The 16,765-nt window shown below is 38.5% G+C and overlaps 3 protein-coding genes across 12 annotated transcripts in view; 2 read left to right on the top strand and 1 right to left on the bottom strand.

Moving 5' to 3' along the window:
• Positions 1-3,650, top strand: part of LOC102218887 (caspase recruitment domain-containing protein 19-like) — a 6,535-nt gene extending 2,885 nt beyond the window's left edge. The window contains exons 4-6 of the mRNA XM_014471247.2: positions 1-32; positions 1,332-1,397; positions 1,479-3,650. The exon at positions 1-32 is cut by the window's left edge and continues 37 nt beyond it. Of these exons, the coding sequence (XP_014326733.1) occupies positions 1-32; positions 1,332-1,397; positions 1,479-1,585 (205 nt within the window). The 3' untranslated portion in view covers positions 1,586-3,650. The remainder of the gene's footprint in view (positions 33-1,331; positions 1,398-1,478) is intronic.
• LOC102218627 (ninjurin-1-like) overlaps positions 1-15,069 on the bottom strand; it is a 15,685-nt gene extending 616 nt beyond the window's left edge. Inside the window, exons 1-4 of one of the 3 annotated variants that reach the window (XM_023330386.1) lie at positions 15,019-15,069; positions 9,870-10,107; positions 5,115-5,271; positions 3,696-5,007 (exon numbers count right to left, since the gene is read on the bottom strand). In XM_023330386.1, the coding sequence (XP_023186154.1) occupies positions 5,129-5,271; positions 9,870-10,107; positions 15,019-15,057 (420 nt within the window). In that variant the 5' untranslated portion in view covers positions 15,058-15,069 and the 3' untranslated portion in view covers positions 3,696-5,007; positions 5,115-5,128. Of the gene's footprint in view, positions 1-3,695; positions 5,272-9,869; positions 10,108-15,018 lie in introns of those variants that run through there. The other 2 variants (XM_014471246.2, XM_023330375.1) reach the window with 2 other exon arrangements.
• A 1,133-nt stretch (positions 15,070-16,202) lies between these two features.
• LOC102218378 (serine/threonine-protein kinase WNK2-like) overlaps positions 16,203-16,765 on the top strand; it is a 49,205-nt gene continuing 48,642 nt past the window's right edge. For all 8 annotated transcript variants that reach the window (XM_023351918.1, XM_023351975.1, XM_023352218.1 and 5 more), the window contains exon 1: positions 16,203-16,738. The gene's annotated coding sequence lies outside the window, so the exon portion shown is untranslated. The remainder of the gene's footprint in view (positions 16,739-16,765) is intronic.

The raw sequence follows: 16,765 nt of genomic DNA, 5'->3' as shown, positions 1-16,765 counted from the left end.
CATCCCAGAGCGATATGTGCTTAACGACAGAGGTGAATCCAGTTACAAGCTTTATGCTAATTACAAGAGGTGTTTTATGCAGAATCATGCATCAGAACCCTGAACTTTTTCACTTTTGTTACATTACAACCACAAACTACAACATACTGGACACAACTATACAGCAGGCAGTTTTATACCTAACCTGTTGCAAAACAGTGCCCCAATTTTTGAACATTTCATGGAAAACTTTTCATTCACCTGCCAGTTTGCCAAGACATGGCTGCACACCTAACCTGGCAAGCTGGACAAGGAAAGCATTACTCAAAAATGCAGCCAAGAAGCTGGTAACTCTGGAGGAATCGCAGAGGTTGGGGAATTGACACTTCCATTATTAGTCATGCACTTCAAAATCTGACCTTTATTGAAACATGGCAGGATGAAGACATTGTTACAGAAACCATTCAGACTCTATCCAGTCTGACCTATTTTACAAAAAAACAACTTAACTTTCCTTCTCATTATCTGGAAAGCTAGTAGACATACTTGAAATGACCTGCAGTCATAACTGTAGTGAACACCACAAGTTTTAGATTTGTTTTTCGAAAAATGGACATTCATGTATGCTGCTTTCTTTCTCTTTATAAATTTGTACTACTTGACCTGTCACACAAAATCTCAAATGTACCAAAGTTTGTCTTTGTAACTTTACAAAATTAGACATTCTGGGGTGTAAATACTCTTACAAAGCTTTTCATCCTGATGATTAATAATTAATGCACCAATACTGAATTTTATTCTTGTTATTTACTGAGATTAGCTCAATCTAGAAGTACAGAAGCTGCAAAAATAGGCAGGCACAGCACACACTCCTGGTAGACTTGGAAAAAAAAGACATTACTGTTAATTAGCCAAGAAAATACTTTAAATCTGTCTTTGGACTCCTGCTGGGGAATAAAACTCGGCTACTTGCCTGATGGCATGTTTTATTAAAGTAATGTCCTTACAGTTTGTGTTGGTGTGGATTCTGCTTCACTTCATTGATGCATACTTAAGCTCTGTAAGCTCCTGAACCCTTTAACCCCTGAAGTATTAGAATGTGAGGCCCACTGCACTATTCTGCCCCACCATTCATCATCCTATTACATCCAGGGCTCTGGTTTTATGGGTGTGTTAAGGTCATGTTTAAAGGGGGCTTCCTCTGCCCTGTATTGTCTCAGTCATCATAAATAGTTCAAATGTGGCTCTGAAAATAATGATCGTGCACTCCCACCTTGTGATATTTTTACCCCTGTAATTAAAATATATTTTTGTAAAAGCTGAGTAATTATTTTTTTCTTTCGTTTGTGAAGGACCAATTTTCTTTCTGAGTTGTTTCAGCGTTGCAGTTGGCATTGCATTTCTCTATTATTACGGAGGTGAGTCATGCAACATGAAAACTTATTTCCACTCACTTTATGTATGTCTGTAACCCTTTTTTCCCCTCTTTCTGCTAACAGAGGGTCAGAGACTCAGATGCACGGAAGCATTCCTTCACTGCTCTGCAGTGAGACTTGGTAAAGACGCCAAGGACGTGTTCGTTTCCTATGTGGAGGTCGGGAAGTAGAAATAACAAGACTGAAATATTTCAAAAGAACAAGCTGTGCTACTTTACTCTACTGTGCCAAATCAGTTTTACATCTCCCTCTGTAGAGAACTTTTGCGTCGTTTCTGCATGTATTCGTATTAAAAAAAAGACACTGAATTTCCCCCAAAAGCCCAGCTATCACCAAAATGGATGTTACATTCATTAGTGAGGTGGCTGGGAAAGTTCTTGATATTGACAGCACCTTGATTAACACTGATAATATTGACTGTAGCTGATATATGGCTGCTATTCTCTGAAATGCGTTGCTTTGGTTTTCAATAGAAAACAAAAGGTCAACCTTTGATCAATGGATGTTTTTTTCTATCTCTGTTTGACTCTTGGTCTTATCATATGCATCTTTGTTCTGCTCATTGCCTATGTCCAGTGTTATGGTGCTCCTATTGTCTTAGTATAGAAAACTGTTTCAGGGAGAAACTTTGTAATTTACTTGAGACGCAACAATAAGCCAATATTACCTTTGACTTGATCAGAGATCAGCGGGTTAAGTAGCTGAGGAAAAAAAGCCTATTTATTAAAATCATCAAATCTAAGAACTTTCACCATTTCCTGGATCGCAACAACCAACAGCATGTACCTTGATAATTTTTTTTATTTTTTTAAAATAAAAATTAGAGGTTGAGGACATGTCATTCAAAACTACTACTAACCTGCAGCACATCTATAGTTTCTTTGTTATTGTCCCAGGATCAGATCAGATTCAGCATATCAGACCTCAAAGAAAATCAGAAAGATATTGGCCAGGAAATGAACGATTGCTGCATCTCTAGGTCTTGTAAAAGACTTTTAGATTTCTTATTTGTGCACATCTGTTAAATTGCCATTTTTAGGTTAAACATAGCATAACCACATCAACATGCAGCTGCACATCTTCAAAGCAGTTTTTAGTTCTTCTCACTCAATAGTGCCAAACTCCAGTGCTCGTGAAGGGCTCTGCAACGTCAAGAGTTTTCCTTTCAGATGTTACTTTCCAATCTTAAAAGTTGAAGACACCCATCAACCTCCTTGGGCAGTAGTTTGACACCCATTCTGTAATTTATTTCATTTAGGCTCAGACTACCAGATTGTTTGGTTGATTGTCAGTGTGAACATGCTTGGCTTGAGTTGCACTAGTTTTTGTAGCACATTTCTGTTAACATTTCCTACAACACGTTCCCTTTAATGCAGGATTAGGGTTAGTTAAAACAACACGTTTTCTTGAATGCACAATATCTTACCTGTTAATAGTAGTGCCTTCTAATGATGTTGGAACATGTTTAAAATTAGGAAATAAAGTAAAAAGAAGCAGTACCGTTGATTTTTATTTATTTATTTATTAGCAATTACATAACTGTCTCTGTACTGAGCCTAACACAAGTGTGGTACTTTAGGAGACTACGGTTACACATATTTCCACTAGAGGGCGCTCTTTTGTCATTCACAACCTTTTGTGAGACAATGTTCTAGTCTTCCATATTGATGACAGTAAAAAGCAGCAAACAGCGCTCATAAATTAATAATGACAAAGTGGAGGAGTTAAGTTAAGTTAATGTAAGGTAGCATTAAATACATTCCCTTGCACACACAAGAGAGTTTTGAGTGCATGACACAAGCATGTAAAGCTGGATTTAAACATTTGCAAATAAATTCTGCAGAAATATTGCCACTCCAGGGGTGTGGAAGGACCCACACACCTATAATCTTAAGATATTTTTTCTCTCTTTTCTGCAAAGGGAGAAAGAAACAGAAACATCGCAGGGAATCATATTAAATTATTAGGAACTGTTGAGTATATTCATTTTAAACAATAACATTGGTTTTTCTGGTTCACAAAAGTTAAAACTTTTCACTGGTTAACATCATCCTGACTGTTAATCTATTAAACTGATTGTTAAAAGTTTTCTGACCAATATGCCACTGTCAAGCACGATGGTGGCAGAATCGTCATGGGGGTCTATTTCTCTGCAAGCAGTGTTATTGACCGTGTGTTCTATGACTTTGTATTTTTGTGGTTTTATGATGTAAAGCACTTTGAAATGCCTTGTTGCTGAAAGGTGCTAAACAAATAAAATTTGATTGATTGATTGATTGATTGATTGATTGATTGATTGATTGATTGATTGATTGATTGATTGATTGATTGATTGATTGATTGCATAAAAAAGGAATAGTAAAGACAGATCACTGCCTCTAAATTTTTCAGCTTCACCTCAAATCAACAGATAGATGCTGACACTTGGACGTAGTTTAGTGTTTGAAGAGAAAAATAACACCATAAATAAATTAAAATTGTTTTTGGAAATATTAAGACCCCAAATAGGAAACCAGTCAATTTAAGCAGGCATTATTTGGTCTGATAAGACTTGTGGTCAAATAATCTACCAGACCTACGGAAGAAGTATACTTTTTGGGCCAAATAATGTCTTACAGTGTGACATGTAATCAAATATTCAACAATGTCTGTATCTGTTTATAAAGTGTCCACCTTGTGCTCATTAAAGAAAATCAACAACACATCATTATTTCACTCAACAGCTGAAAGACTCCAATCCAAAAATACTTTATCGATCCCAAAGGGAAATTAAATAACACGAAAGTCATTTGATTAATGAGCTATGTACAAGAAAAACTGTGCATAACTATTATTTAGATAATGATGTAGAAAATATGCAAAATTTATTCTTCTTTGTTTCAGTCACTGCAGGGCATAAAATGGAGTCTGACTTGGTCACTTATTGTGGTGTTGGTGACACAGATGAAACAACCTAATTAGAAGCTCCACTTTAACAAGCAGTTCTGCTGGGGTCTGATTCGTGTTGACTGTGACTCACCAGCTGCTGCCAGCCCAGAGAACTGCACACACAGTCCATCTTTGATCATAGCAGATGGATTCTGGGTAAAGCCAAACATTTGTTTCGACTGAATATTTTTGGCCAAATGACTATGGGACAACAACATATTGGTGAAGGGGAGTCTGAATTTTAATGCATATCAGGCACACCCTGCATAGATGAATTTGTTTTATTGATCATACTTCTGGGTCTGAGCCATAAACTCAATTAAAATTGAAATCTGTTCAGTTTTTGGGTTTGAGAGGGTTCATCGGCTCTGCGTGGGTCACTGCAGGACGGCTGGGGAGACAGACAGAAAACAGTCACATGTGCCTAACTGTTGTTGTGTCCACTTTTCTGTTTGTCCACTAGCAACAAATATGTTGTTGATGCACCAGCCCACCTTTGCCACCATGGTTGTTTCTGTTTGGTTCGCTGTTCTCTCGCTGTGCTTGCAACAGGGCAGGACAATGATTTTCTGGTAAACGACCAGTGGCTGAATTTTGTTTTAGTTTGTTGGTGGAAACTTCCACAGCAGTCTGGAGGGATCGGTGTGTATTTAGGTCAGGTAGGCTGGTGGAAGTTAGTTCAGAGGAGCAGAAGACCAAAAATATGCTGACAATTTGGGTATAATGACCATAGAGGCTTTAGGTGATGATAATGTGATCAAACAAACATACTTATGTGTTCTTGGTCAGCTGCTGTGGTTTGGTTGATGGACTCCCAGGGCAGTGATAAAGATGTTTACAACCACGATGATAAAAACCAGGCCCGTGGCCAGGTTCTCCATTAAGTTGAGCCTCCAGTGTTTTTGCTCATCGTCGAGGTTCCATCGTACTGCAGACAAAGTCAGGACACAGAAACACTCACAAGCTACTTATTCAGGGAGCAAAGCCAAGTCATTAGGAGAATTTACTGTAGGTCATAAATAAATTGATGTTTCTGTTTTAGCACTCTATGGACCTTCTGTCCTTAAATGACAACAAAATGATTAATGATTAAAGTTTATTTACATCTGAGAAAAATAATACATCGTCTCTGAACTAAAACCCAAATAAAATGTCAAACTTGCCTTTAGGTAATTTTTCTGTCACTTCTTGTTTCAGTTTTTGCTGGTTATCTCATCTGCAGGACATCGCAAATGTATTTGTAACCTTGAAATTTGTTGATATTTTGTCACATTACAAAATGTAATGTGCAGAAGCTCCAACATTTATTGAGATTTTGCAAATAACTGGTTTTGAGAATCTTCAATCTGCAGAAGGAGAGGATCCTCATAGCAAAACTTTGCTATGAGGATTGCGCAGTCCTCATAGCACAATCCTCATAGGATTGATCCTGAAATGTTTATAGAACATTTCATGTTCTATGAAATTGTACATCATAAGAAGCAGTCAAAAAAGAACACCCTTTTTTAACTGTCAGGTGATATGCAAGACAATGTGCAATTTATCTGGTCCGCAATAGGCTTTAAAGACAGGTGAGCATGACAAGGTTCATTATGCATTTAGCTCTATGATTTTAAAAGCTTGCTCAAAGTGCAGAAGACGTGATTGAAAAGTTAAATACAGGTTATGATTCAACAGCTTCCAGAACCATTTTTACCAGTAAGAACTTGAATTGTCTTCAGCAGGATCTTATCTTTGACTTACATCAGCAGGGAGGAATTCTGGCCCCCTCTTCTTTAGAAAGTTACTTTAGTTCAGCAGAGATTTTCAGAAATTGGTTTATGCACAGTTTTAGTCATTTTAATTTGGACACCCTGATTCTATTGCTTTACAAACAGAGTTTGATTGAAGCCATCATATTTGATTCTAGTGGCACTAAGAAGAGTTGAGGATTGACTCAATGAGAGCAAGGTGCTGGTGCCTGGAAAACAAGCTTAAGAAAAAGGCCAATATCACTACACTTAGGAGTGAGATGTGCTTGCAGAGCCTTACAGCAGAATCCAAACTCTTTAAACTTTTTATCTATTTTGTCATGTCACAACAACTTTATCGTAGGATATTAATGATATTAAATCATCAAACTCAGTTGCTGAATCTACGTACCTCTCTGTGTTTGGGTCAACACCATAGCAACCACAAATCATGACAGCAGTCAGCTCTGAGCATCTAGGGATAGATTTTTTTTAATCCATTCTTCTTTGCAACATGGTTCAAATTTAGTCAGATTAGACGGCTTCTCAATTGGATGTAGACCTGTGATTTGACTTGATCCAAGCATTTCTGTTGTAGCTCTGGCTGCATGTTTAAGGTCATTACCCAGGTGGCAGGTGGGTATTTGCCTTGCCCTCAAATGTTCTTTGAAGCCTCTGAAAAATCTTCTTTCAGGACTGCTCTGTACCAAGGTAACCTCCACTATATGTTCAGCGTGATGTGCAGAGTTAGTTTCCCTTATTTTTTTATTTTGCCAGTAGGCAAATTCTGGTCTCTTCTCCCCAGAAAACTTACTGGGACGTGTTAGTTGGAGGCCTCAGACTAAAGGGGGTTGAATGCAAATTGACCTCCCCTTTCTTTAGCTTTTCATTTGAAAAGTAAACCCCTTACATTTAATATCTATTCACAAATTCAAGTATGTAACAAACATTTTGGGAAAGATTCAGCAGACTTTGCAAAGCACTGTTTTTGTTACTGGTAACTCTTTTGACCAAAGAAAATTCCTCCAGAATTATTCTGGGTTGATAATATGAAAATTTCTAAACCTTACATATGCTATTATATGAAGAAAAAATACACAATTCTTTATAATGGGGGATGATATGTCACATTTTGTTATACAAGTTGTAAGTGCTAGTAAGGACCAAATAACTTGTGATGTGCCCTACCAGATAAGATCTAGCTCTTGACGAAGGCTGCATTTCACCTTAAGTGACTGTAAATGTAATGTTTGCAGTGCAGCTTTTAAGATACTCTTTGTACATTTAGCTGAGGCAGAACCATGGACCCAAATATGTCAACTGTGCAAATAAAACAAGATTCACTTATATGGTGCACAGGCAGAACAATGCAGAGGAAGAACAGAAACCAGCTATGGGAAGTTTGTATTTCCTTTCTCAAAAATATCCGTTCATGGTTGTTTTTGAGGACCTTGAATGAGCCTGTAAGACTTAGACTATGTTACAATGACATAACAGCACTGTTATCTTTCTCCTCACAGGGGATGGCTTGTGAATAATGCTCAAATTAATGAGTGCTGCCAGAAATTAATCTGCCCATAGATAAAGACTGAGTGAGCATGCATTTGTAATATGTTACTGACCGTCAAAGGTCAAGCGGTGCACAAACTCTGCTTGACTGTGTTCTGTCTGATGCAACTGGGAGGGGGCAGAGAGGGGCTGTAGGAGCTGTATGTAGGCCACTCAGATCATGCACCGCTGGCTCTATTAGTCTGGCTTTACACATGGGTAAAAGGGGGAAAGATGGAAAGAGACCGCATTCCAGGGTTTGGAATAATTAAAGTAAAAGGAAAAAGAAAAAAATTAAGTGTAACAAGAAAAGATGTAGGAGATCTGAATGGGCAAACATGAGGATCAAAGGGTCAAAAAACATCTGATAATTCTCATGTGCCAACATTTTTCCCATTTAGACTTCAGTTTTACGATATAAATCAACAGTTTCTGTCATTTTAAATGTTGAGCAAATTCTACACCTAAAAATAAAATATAGTGTCTGAGGTTTGCAAAAATTCAATAAAAGAGTCAACTGCATCTGCCCTACTACTATTTTAAGGTCAACACAGAATCAGAGGGAGGAAGATAAAGTAGTTTTTCTTATATGGAAAATGACAGCATGCCTCCCTTTATGAGCTCATTCTGGTGGAGCTGAGATGATTCAATGTGATGTCACGAAAGTTCATCAACCTGCAGTTTGATTTGGTGGAGTCTGCCGAGTCTAACCTGTAATCCAATGACTTTTCTTTATTCTATCTAGCCTATAAATGCTGACTATTGAGTTGTGGTTGTTAAAAGCAAACAACACCAAAATACCAGAATGAATGTCACTTACAGGTGCATATCAACTATATATACCTGTATATGAGTGTTTGTGTGCATGGTTGTTTGTCTTGTCTGTCTCTGTGTTGCCCTGCGACAGACTGGCGACATGTCCAGGGTGAACCCCGCCTCTCGCCCGGAACATTAGCTGGAGATAGGCACCAGCACCTTTCCTGACCCCTCTAAGGGGGTCACATAAGGGTGTACAGAAAATGGATGGATGGATATGTATATAGTAAAGTATGCAAAATGTACTAAGATTCCTTCTCAGAAAATTAGGTTGTGGCAAAAGATGAATAAAAAATTACTCTGTTTCATTAGACCTTACAAAATCATGGGAAACTGACATAACACTTGTACAGTTTGTCATTTACACCCTTCATAGGGGAGGGTAAGCCACAAAGGTCAAGTCTAATGAAGGTGACCAATCACAGATTGATTTATCTAAGCATATTAATAGTAAGTTAGGTGGAAGGAAGAAGTGCAATTGATGAATCTACACTGACATCAGGGACAATAGCAACCTCGAAACGATTGTGAAGCAATGCCCATTAGCAATTGGAGGAGATTTCAAAGCAGGCAACTCCAGATGAAGTCAGTTCTTCAAGATGAACAATAGATATATTCAGAACACGGGCGGTCGCCGACCACATGCCCCTGGTGTTGGTTGTTTAAAAGCAAATAACAGATATGTATTTGTGATGTGCATCATAGCATTAAGTAAATTAAAATGAGGAGTGTTTAGAGCACTTCATGCTTTTCTCTATAAAATAGCCCTTTGCACATGCAAAAGGCTATTTTGATTTCACAGCAGTAGTGGTTCATGTCCTGGTAAAATGGTAAAGTACTGATCCCTGGCTGTGTTCCTCCGCACTGAAATTTGCTCCAAACTCTCAAATGGTCTTTGCTTCACAATCCTTTCAAGGATTGGCACTTTTATTAAATTATATGCTTTCTCCTAACTCTTACAGCAAATGAAAACCTAAAGTTTTCTCCTTCACTATCATCAAAATTAACAGTAATAAATACCTGAAATATATGATTGTGGTTTATAATGAATTTATTCTACACAGATGATACAGTATACTATATTTTCTTATGGTAAATTCTGTTGATTTCAGCACATTTCCAGACACTTATTGACACGTTTTAACAATTATGCCAAAAGGAACAGAAGCGACCTCGCTCCTTTGACTCCCACATTTGCTGACAGACTAAAAACCTTGTCAACCCTGACCTGGTTACCATGGTCACGACAAAAGACTGGTTGCTAATGGGTTATTTGTCAGTAACTGTGGACTTGATGTTGATGTGGGGCAAAAGCTGGTAAAATAATAGGCATTGATTTTGCTGAGGTGTACAATAAAGAGCATATAAAGCGAAGGGATGTAGAAAAAACAAAACCACCTCAGAAAAGCTCAGGCTTAATTTGTTTTCTTACCTGTGAAGATTAACAGGATCCCAACCGTGACTTGCAGACAAAGAGAGATGGCAATTAGGACGACGACGGGGATGTAAAAGGAATTTTTTGCCCCCTGCTCCATCACGGCTTTCAGCTGAGAGGCATTGGCCATCAGCAGAGCCATATCCAGCATGCTCTCAGCTGCGCTCTTCTTATTGGCATAGTGGTTCATGTTCAGGAGGGGTGGTCTACCGGACTGAGCATCAGGATGGGTGGCCTAATAATGAAACCAAAGCAGAAATGACTTGGAAATGATGAATCTGAAAAGAATGCATGGAAATGAACGGAAAAGCAAACTCTCATGTTTTGCTCAATCAACAGAGGAAAACTGTGCCGTGATGGGACAAGCAATAATGCTGCGCTTCCTGTGCATGGACGTCAGGGGATCTGGTTGCTGTTCTGAACTAATTGGAAAAACAAGCAGCCATTACTGAAGAGTGACTCTTGAAAACAGAACCATTAGTGTACCAAGAAGGGTAAATCTTGTTCACATGCAGTTTAAGCATCCGAGGTTTAAAAAATCAGTTCTACTTCAACATTTCTCCATTTTTTCCCCCCTTTTTTCTGTCATGCTTTTCTTTCGATCTCTATTTTTTTCCTGCTTCTGTTACCCTGAGTTGAACTTTTCTGTTTCATAATCTGTTGACTTTACAAATCAAAGCAATGACGATTGACTGTCCTGTGCCTCTAATTAAGCTGGTAGCGCAGAGAGACATATTGACCTTTCACTCATAACCCACTCTAACTGAATATAATTACAGAGTTAACTGCAAGTCTGGGCTGAATAAAACATGGAATTATTTTAAGAAAAATACATCATTTTAAATATTTTAGCTGTACTTAATACAGAGGAGAAAAACTGTGGTATAAAAAAGCTTTTTTGCCACAATAAATATATACAGTGCCATAATGATTCATACCACAAAAACCATTTCACAATTTGTCCCATATTAACCACAAACTTAATTAGTTTCTGTGAGCCTTTTGCGTGACTCTCCAACAGAAATGAGTGCAAAATTGTTGAGTGACAGGAAAACAATACTTGCATGTTGAAACATCTTTAATAAATAAAATCAGAGACCATCTATCTCAACTGACTAGTTTATAATACCGCAAGCTTTGCTATGAATATCTCAAGGAGCACTGATCAGGCCACCAAATGGCAAGAGCAGAGAGTTGATTGGAAGATGGATGGAGTTAAATATAGGACAAAGGTGGGCGAAAACCTGAGGTTCACCTTCCAGCAGGACAACCACCCTAAACATACAAACAGAGATATAGAGTCAAAGTCCAGATCTAAATCCAGTTAAGAATCTGAGGCAGAACTAAAAGATTCCTAAAGGTATAATCTGATTTAGTTTGACCTATTTTGAAAAAAACAGAACAGAAAACAAAAAACAGACTTACACAGAAAGACTTCAAATACCTGTTTATAAAAAATAACCAAAAAAACATGTATCATCTCCCCTCCACTTCATGATAATGCACTACTTTATTTAGCTGTATCATATTAAATATGATATTCTGAGATTTATGGGGTATGAATACTTCTGCTAGGCCCTCATCCTCTCTATGAATGATCAGCATGTATCCTGAGACATGTTAAGTTTCCACTGAATTGATTCTTGTGTGGGCAGTGATTATGTAACAGATGATTAGCTTGGTTTTTGTTGTGAGTCCACTCCATCCTAGTGGACTTTGCACTCCAAAGAAGAAATTGTACAGAGTCAGCAAGCCTGGGTTAGCTTGTTTATTAGTTGAAAGCTCAAAAATGACCTTCCTTCTTAAAACAGTAAAAATGAACCAGAGTTTTTTGATAAATTTCCAATAAGGTCCTCTGTTTATCGACATATGACCCCAATCCAACCACTCTGCAGATTGGAGATTCAACACTTTCAAGGCACAGGCAAGCACTTTCTCTGGCCTTTCAGTAATTAGCAGCCTCTTCCGGACTGCCAAACCACCCACCTTCTTCTTTCCCATAACAAACCCCTGCAGCTGCAGAATGCTCATCTTGTCAGAGATTAGCCAAACCACTGCACTGGTAACAACTATCTTCCTTCTGCTCCAAGTCAAAGAGACAAGAAGAACGGCACCCTCTAATTTGCCAGAGATCAGGCTACAGCTGAATTACAGCGTCTTCAGGATATTCACAACAATCAGTTTGCTTTGGTTGAGTTGATGTCTGATTGGAAACTACAGACTAAGAGGGGGTGGGATTTTTGGAGCTTAAGAAAACCTCGTGCTACATTTGTGATCAAGTTTTACGTCGGTCCTTAAATAGGCCATCAAGTTTTATTGCTTTGTTCTTCAAACCATCACATCACCCACAGAATGTTTTCCTGCATTCAAATGGAAACAGTGGGATGCAGTGTAGAGTCCTTGTTACTGTGAATTTAGGGCAAATGCCACAAATGGCTTGCTGTCGTGATGTGTCAGGGTCAACCATTCTGCTCTAAAACACTGACACAGGCTTTTCAAAGACAGGGCTTTATCCCAGAGTCAACAGACCACAGGGTGATAATACCTGTTGTGAGATCAGAGCTAGGAAAACAAGGAGTCAATGTGTCTAAAAGCACAGAAGCAGAGTTTTTTCTCAGAAAATACAAATAAAGCCACTTCCCTGTTACCATTCTCTTTTAGTTTTATATTTGAACATTAAAGGCCGAGAGGTATGTTCTCAGGAGCTGTTAGTCAAGATTTTTTTTTTTCTCAAAACAGCATTTAAAGATTCTGACTAACTGAAACCATATTGTGATGAAGACAGTTTGACATTGCATTGAATAAGCATTTCATATTTTGTAATAGAACCCTATTTGTTTTATATTTTTTTCTATTTTGTATTTCTTTTGTTGGCCCTCAATAAGGACAACAAGCCCAAATGTACAATCATATGAAAAACCTTCATGTGTTAGTATGGCCCAGTTAAAGTCTAGTCAAAAATTTGTTGTTTGACAACACTCTCTAAACTTATATTTTCATAGAAGAATGGGCAAAAACTTAAACTCCACATGTACAGAGTCGTACAGCAATAATTTCACATCCTTATCTAAAAAAATAAAAGAAAATAGAAAAATATGCATTGTTTTCCTTATACTTCACTTTGATACAATACTTTGTGTTGTTCTAACCCCTAATATCCAACATAAAGAACACTGAAGTTTCACTTCTGATTAAATTAAGCTGTGTAAAGTCATAAATCTGAAACTGAGATAATTATTCAGAGTGCACAATAGCGGGGAAGGTTGAAGCATTTAAATTCCAGAAACTGAACCCAAACCCTAAATTTAATGAAACAGCTTCTTCTTTGTTTGTTGAGATCCCACCTAGGTTTTGGCTGACTTCCCCTCAATAGAGCTGAACTCACAAACACTTAATCCCAAACTTTCTTACCTTTTCCCATGTTGTCACACAGATTAACACACTCCAACCCAAATACCTGCATGTCGAACTCTGAGAAACTATTCTTCAGGTATTACTTTGTACCACTAAGCTCTGTGCTTGACGTGCAAGAACAATATCCATCACTTTAGACACTGTAAGACCCCTGCATTTATTATTTAGTTAATTGAACCAGCTGCTGAAAGACCAAATTAACCTAACTGTTCTGTTGTGTCTTCCCCTCACTTTTCCCTCATGCATAAGCACTTCTTTGGTTTCCATCCATCATGTTGCGTCAGCAGCCCTCTCTTTTCACTCACCTCAAACTCTGGCTGGTCTCCAGAAGAAGATCGACCCAGCTGTAAATCTAATTTCCATGATTCTCTGTAGAGCTTTTATTTTTACAGCCTCGCACAGAGCAAAGCAAACATGGCCTTCTCAAAATGTGGCCGATCCAGCCACTGTAAGAGTAAAATGCAAACTTATTCCAGAGCATGCATGAAATAAAAAAAAAAGAAAAGAAAAAAGCATTTTGGGGGGATAAGACAAAAGCCTTTGTGTCTGCTTGCTCTGACGCAGAATGTGATTGGTATTAGATTTCAGTGCAAAACAGTCCCGGATATTAAAAGCCTGTGGAAAGTCCGCATGTAGGATCTCCGCCCCAGTAAACAACCACGGATTTGTTCTTTCTTTCTAGATCAATGCGGGTGGGAGACACATTATAAATGAGATCACTTGTTCATTTTCTCGAACGCAAGGGTATTTCATTTTGCATCTGCTGGCTGAGCTCTGACAGACAGACGGAAGTATCTCTGGCAACCAGGGTCTTCCTCCTGCCTTGTTCCCCAATCAAAAACACCCAGAGCAACACACACACGCAAACACACTCCGACACACATCCATATGAAATTAAATTGACCCACAGAGATTGAGTCTGCAAAGATGGCAGAGAAGTCTGTTTCACTGCCTTGTAAAATTGGATGCAGCTTTGGACTTCAGTGCATTGTTATTACTTGTCAAATGGACGCTTCAATTGCCTTATAAACCATAAGGCTTCTAAACATGTTGTAAGATGTACAATTTTACTATCACGTCCAAGTGTGGCTGGAGGAATCATGGCCTTATGAAGTGACTGTGTGAGCCTTTTTTATGTGTGCATTTAGGTCAATGAAGTGGTAACAAAGCAGGGTGCTCATTATTTATAAGGTCACTTAGAGTCGCAATGACCATGAATGTCACCTGAGCTACCATGCTTGCAGATCTCAGTTGAATTGCTTCAGGGATGGACTCATGCGGGTACTTGGAAATATATGCCATTGCATATGTACAGCATTGTTATACACTGTAGCTTGCAGTACTTTAGCTAATATAGAGCATGAAACAAAGTATATTCAAATAACAAAGACCACATGTAGCGGATTCCTTTTCATTACAATCTAATAATAGAAAGCAAAAGAAGAAAAACTATGGTAAAAAAGGTGAACTAACAACAAATGCAAGCAAGATTGCATACTGCTGCAATTAATTTAGCCCCATTTCCTCACAATCTAAGCATTTGTTCAGTTCTTTTATATATTTAATTATTTTCTGCATCATTAAATCTACAGATTCTAACATTGCTTTTGTCTTTATTTTGCAATTGTGCAGTTTGCAAGTAAGACAAATCATTATGTACAACCTGAAAACAAAGCTCAGTGCAGGATAATCTGGGATCTTTTCTTATGAAAAATGATTTCAGATATCTTACCTCGGCTCCACTTCCCCTGCTGCTGTTGTCGTTCATCATGTTCCAGCAAGCAAGCTGCTGCAAACTGAACTGTAAACTATCCCATTAAAAGAGAGGGGAGGACCGTACCTGCAACCATATCCTTGGCAGGGCAACAGCTGCACATTTAGTTTTACTGATATAGTGACACAGCATCGTAAATTTGTGTAAATATACCCTCTACAACAGTCTGTCTCTATGATGGGCGTAGGGAGTATTTCACAACTATTAGCCTTTTGCAACAAACCTGTGTGAGGACGTTATAATCATACCTGCCTACTAAACTGGCTAACTGTTATGTTAGAAGCATAAGAAACTTGTGCTAAAACCACACAAAATATTATTTTTCAATGGTCAAAAATATAGGTTAATAAAAAAAACATCAAGTACAATGCTTTGGAAAGTATTTATATCCCTACCAGTAGGTGGACTCTTTTTACTAAGTCATCAGATGACAGTTATTAGATTAGATCTTTATATGAGATCTATTATTTTTGACACACAGTTGCCTGAGGTTTGTAATGCAGTGCCATTTATTTTCCTTGATTCTGAATTGCTGCCCCAATTTAGTTATAGTTGCAAAAGTATAGTTATAAGAAGAAAAAGATCTGGGAATTTAAAAGTTGCTTGATCTGTTGCCTTATGATGTCACTACAGACACATGTGAGTCAAAACCTGGCTTTAACTTTATTAATACTGCTTTTCAACAAAACAACGAAACAAACAGGAAAACTGAGTATCACGTGTGGTCCGATAAGTTGATCAATTATAGTGAGCTTGATGAGTCTGTCTAGATGCTTTTAATGACAGCTGATGTCATTAAATTCACATTTAACTGCTTTTTTATGTCTGAACTTTGACGCAGTTCTTTAGCAAACAAAATCAGTAGTTTCTGGCTGTTATTTGTGCTTACTTTCTGTCTTTATAGCGCTTAATTCGCTTTTGTACGAATGAGATAGGCTTGCGTCGCGTTGTAGTTAGTATTTCAAATTCAAAATGAATTTCACTGTCTCCCAGCCAACCAGTCGTTGTCTTTTCTTGTCAAATTTGTGTCTGTCTCTGCTGGAAGGTGCAACAATGTGATGAGTCGGCTGTCTCTGTGGTAGTCCCAGCGTGCTGCGTGATTGGACCGTCCCTGCGGTCGTTACTAGGGGCGTGGAGCCAAGCAAAGTGAATGGGAAACACATTTTTACTGCCTCAGCAGCGCATGAACCCAACGTTGAACAGAGGCGATGACAGGGGAATACAGTTGCGTGTTTAAAATTACCTGCCGGGGAGATTACAGAAGAGCTGAAAAAATCCCGTGGCGTGAACCGAGCTGCGTGTTAATTCACCCACAGCCTCAGCGTGCAGCAGCTACAGAGAAACAGTCGGTCTCCAAATATTAAGGGATGCGAGGACTTGTCATTTGATAAATACAACACATTCGTCATTTTTCCACCCTCGGCAGTGGGGAGGGAATGTGCTGCCCGGACTGAATCTGGATCTGCTGGTGTTTCGGTGTGACTCCCGTGCGTGAAAATGGGCTTAATATTGAGATAGGGCGTTCAGAAAGTCCACCCTCCTCTCGCCGTGGACAGTCGGCTAACGTTAGCGAGGTTTTTCTAACTGCGGACCTGACAGGTTCGGTTCGGACGGCTGTGTAAGGTGTAGTCCCGGTGCTGTGTTCGCCTTTCAGCGTTTTCTTTTTCTTCCTAAAGAGGTAAGCTATTTAGTTTTCGCGTACATA

This window comes from Xiphophorus maculatus, chromosome 1, assembly GCF_002775205.1.
Source record: "Xiphophorus maculatus strain JP 163 A chromosome 1, X_maculatus-5.0-male, whole genome shotgun sequence".
Taxonomy (NCBI): Eukaryota; Metazoa; Chordata; class Actinopteri; order Cyprinodontiformes; family Poeciliidae; genus Xiphophorus; species Xiphophorus maculatus.
Note: the sequence above shows the minus strand (reverse complement) of the source record. Positions and strands in the feature narration are given on the sequence as shown.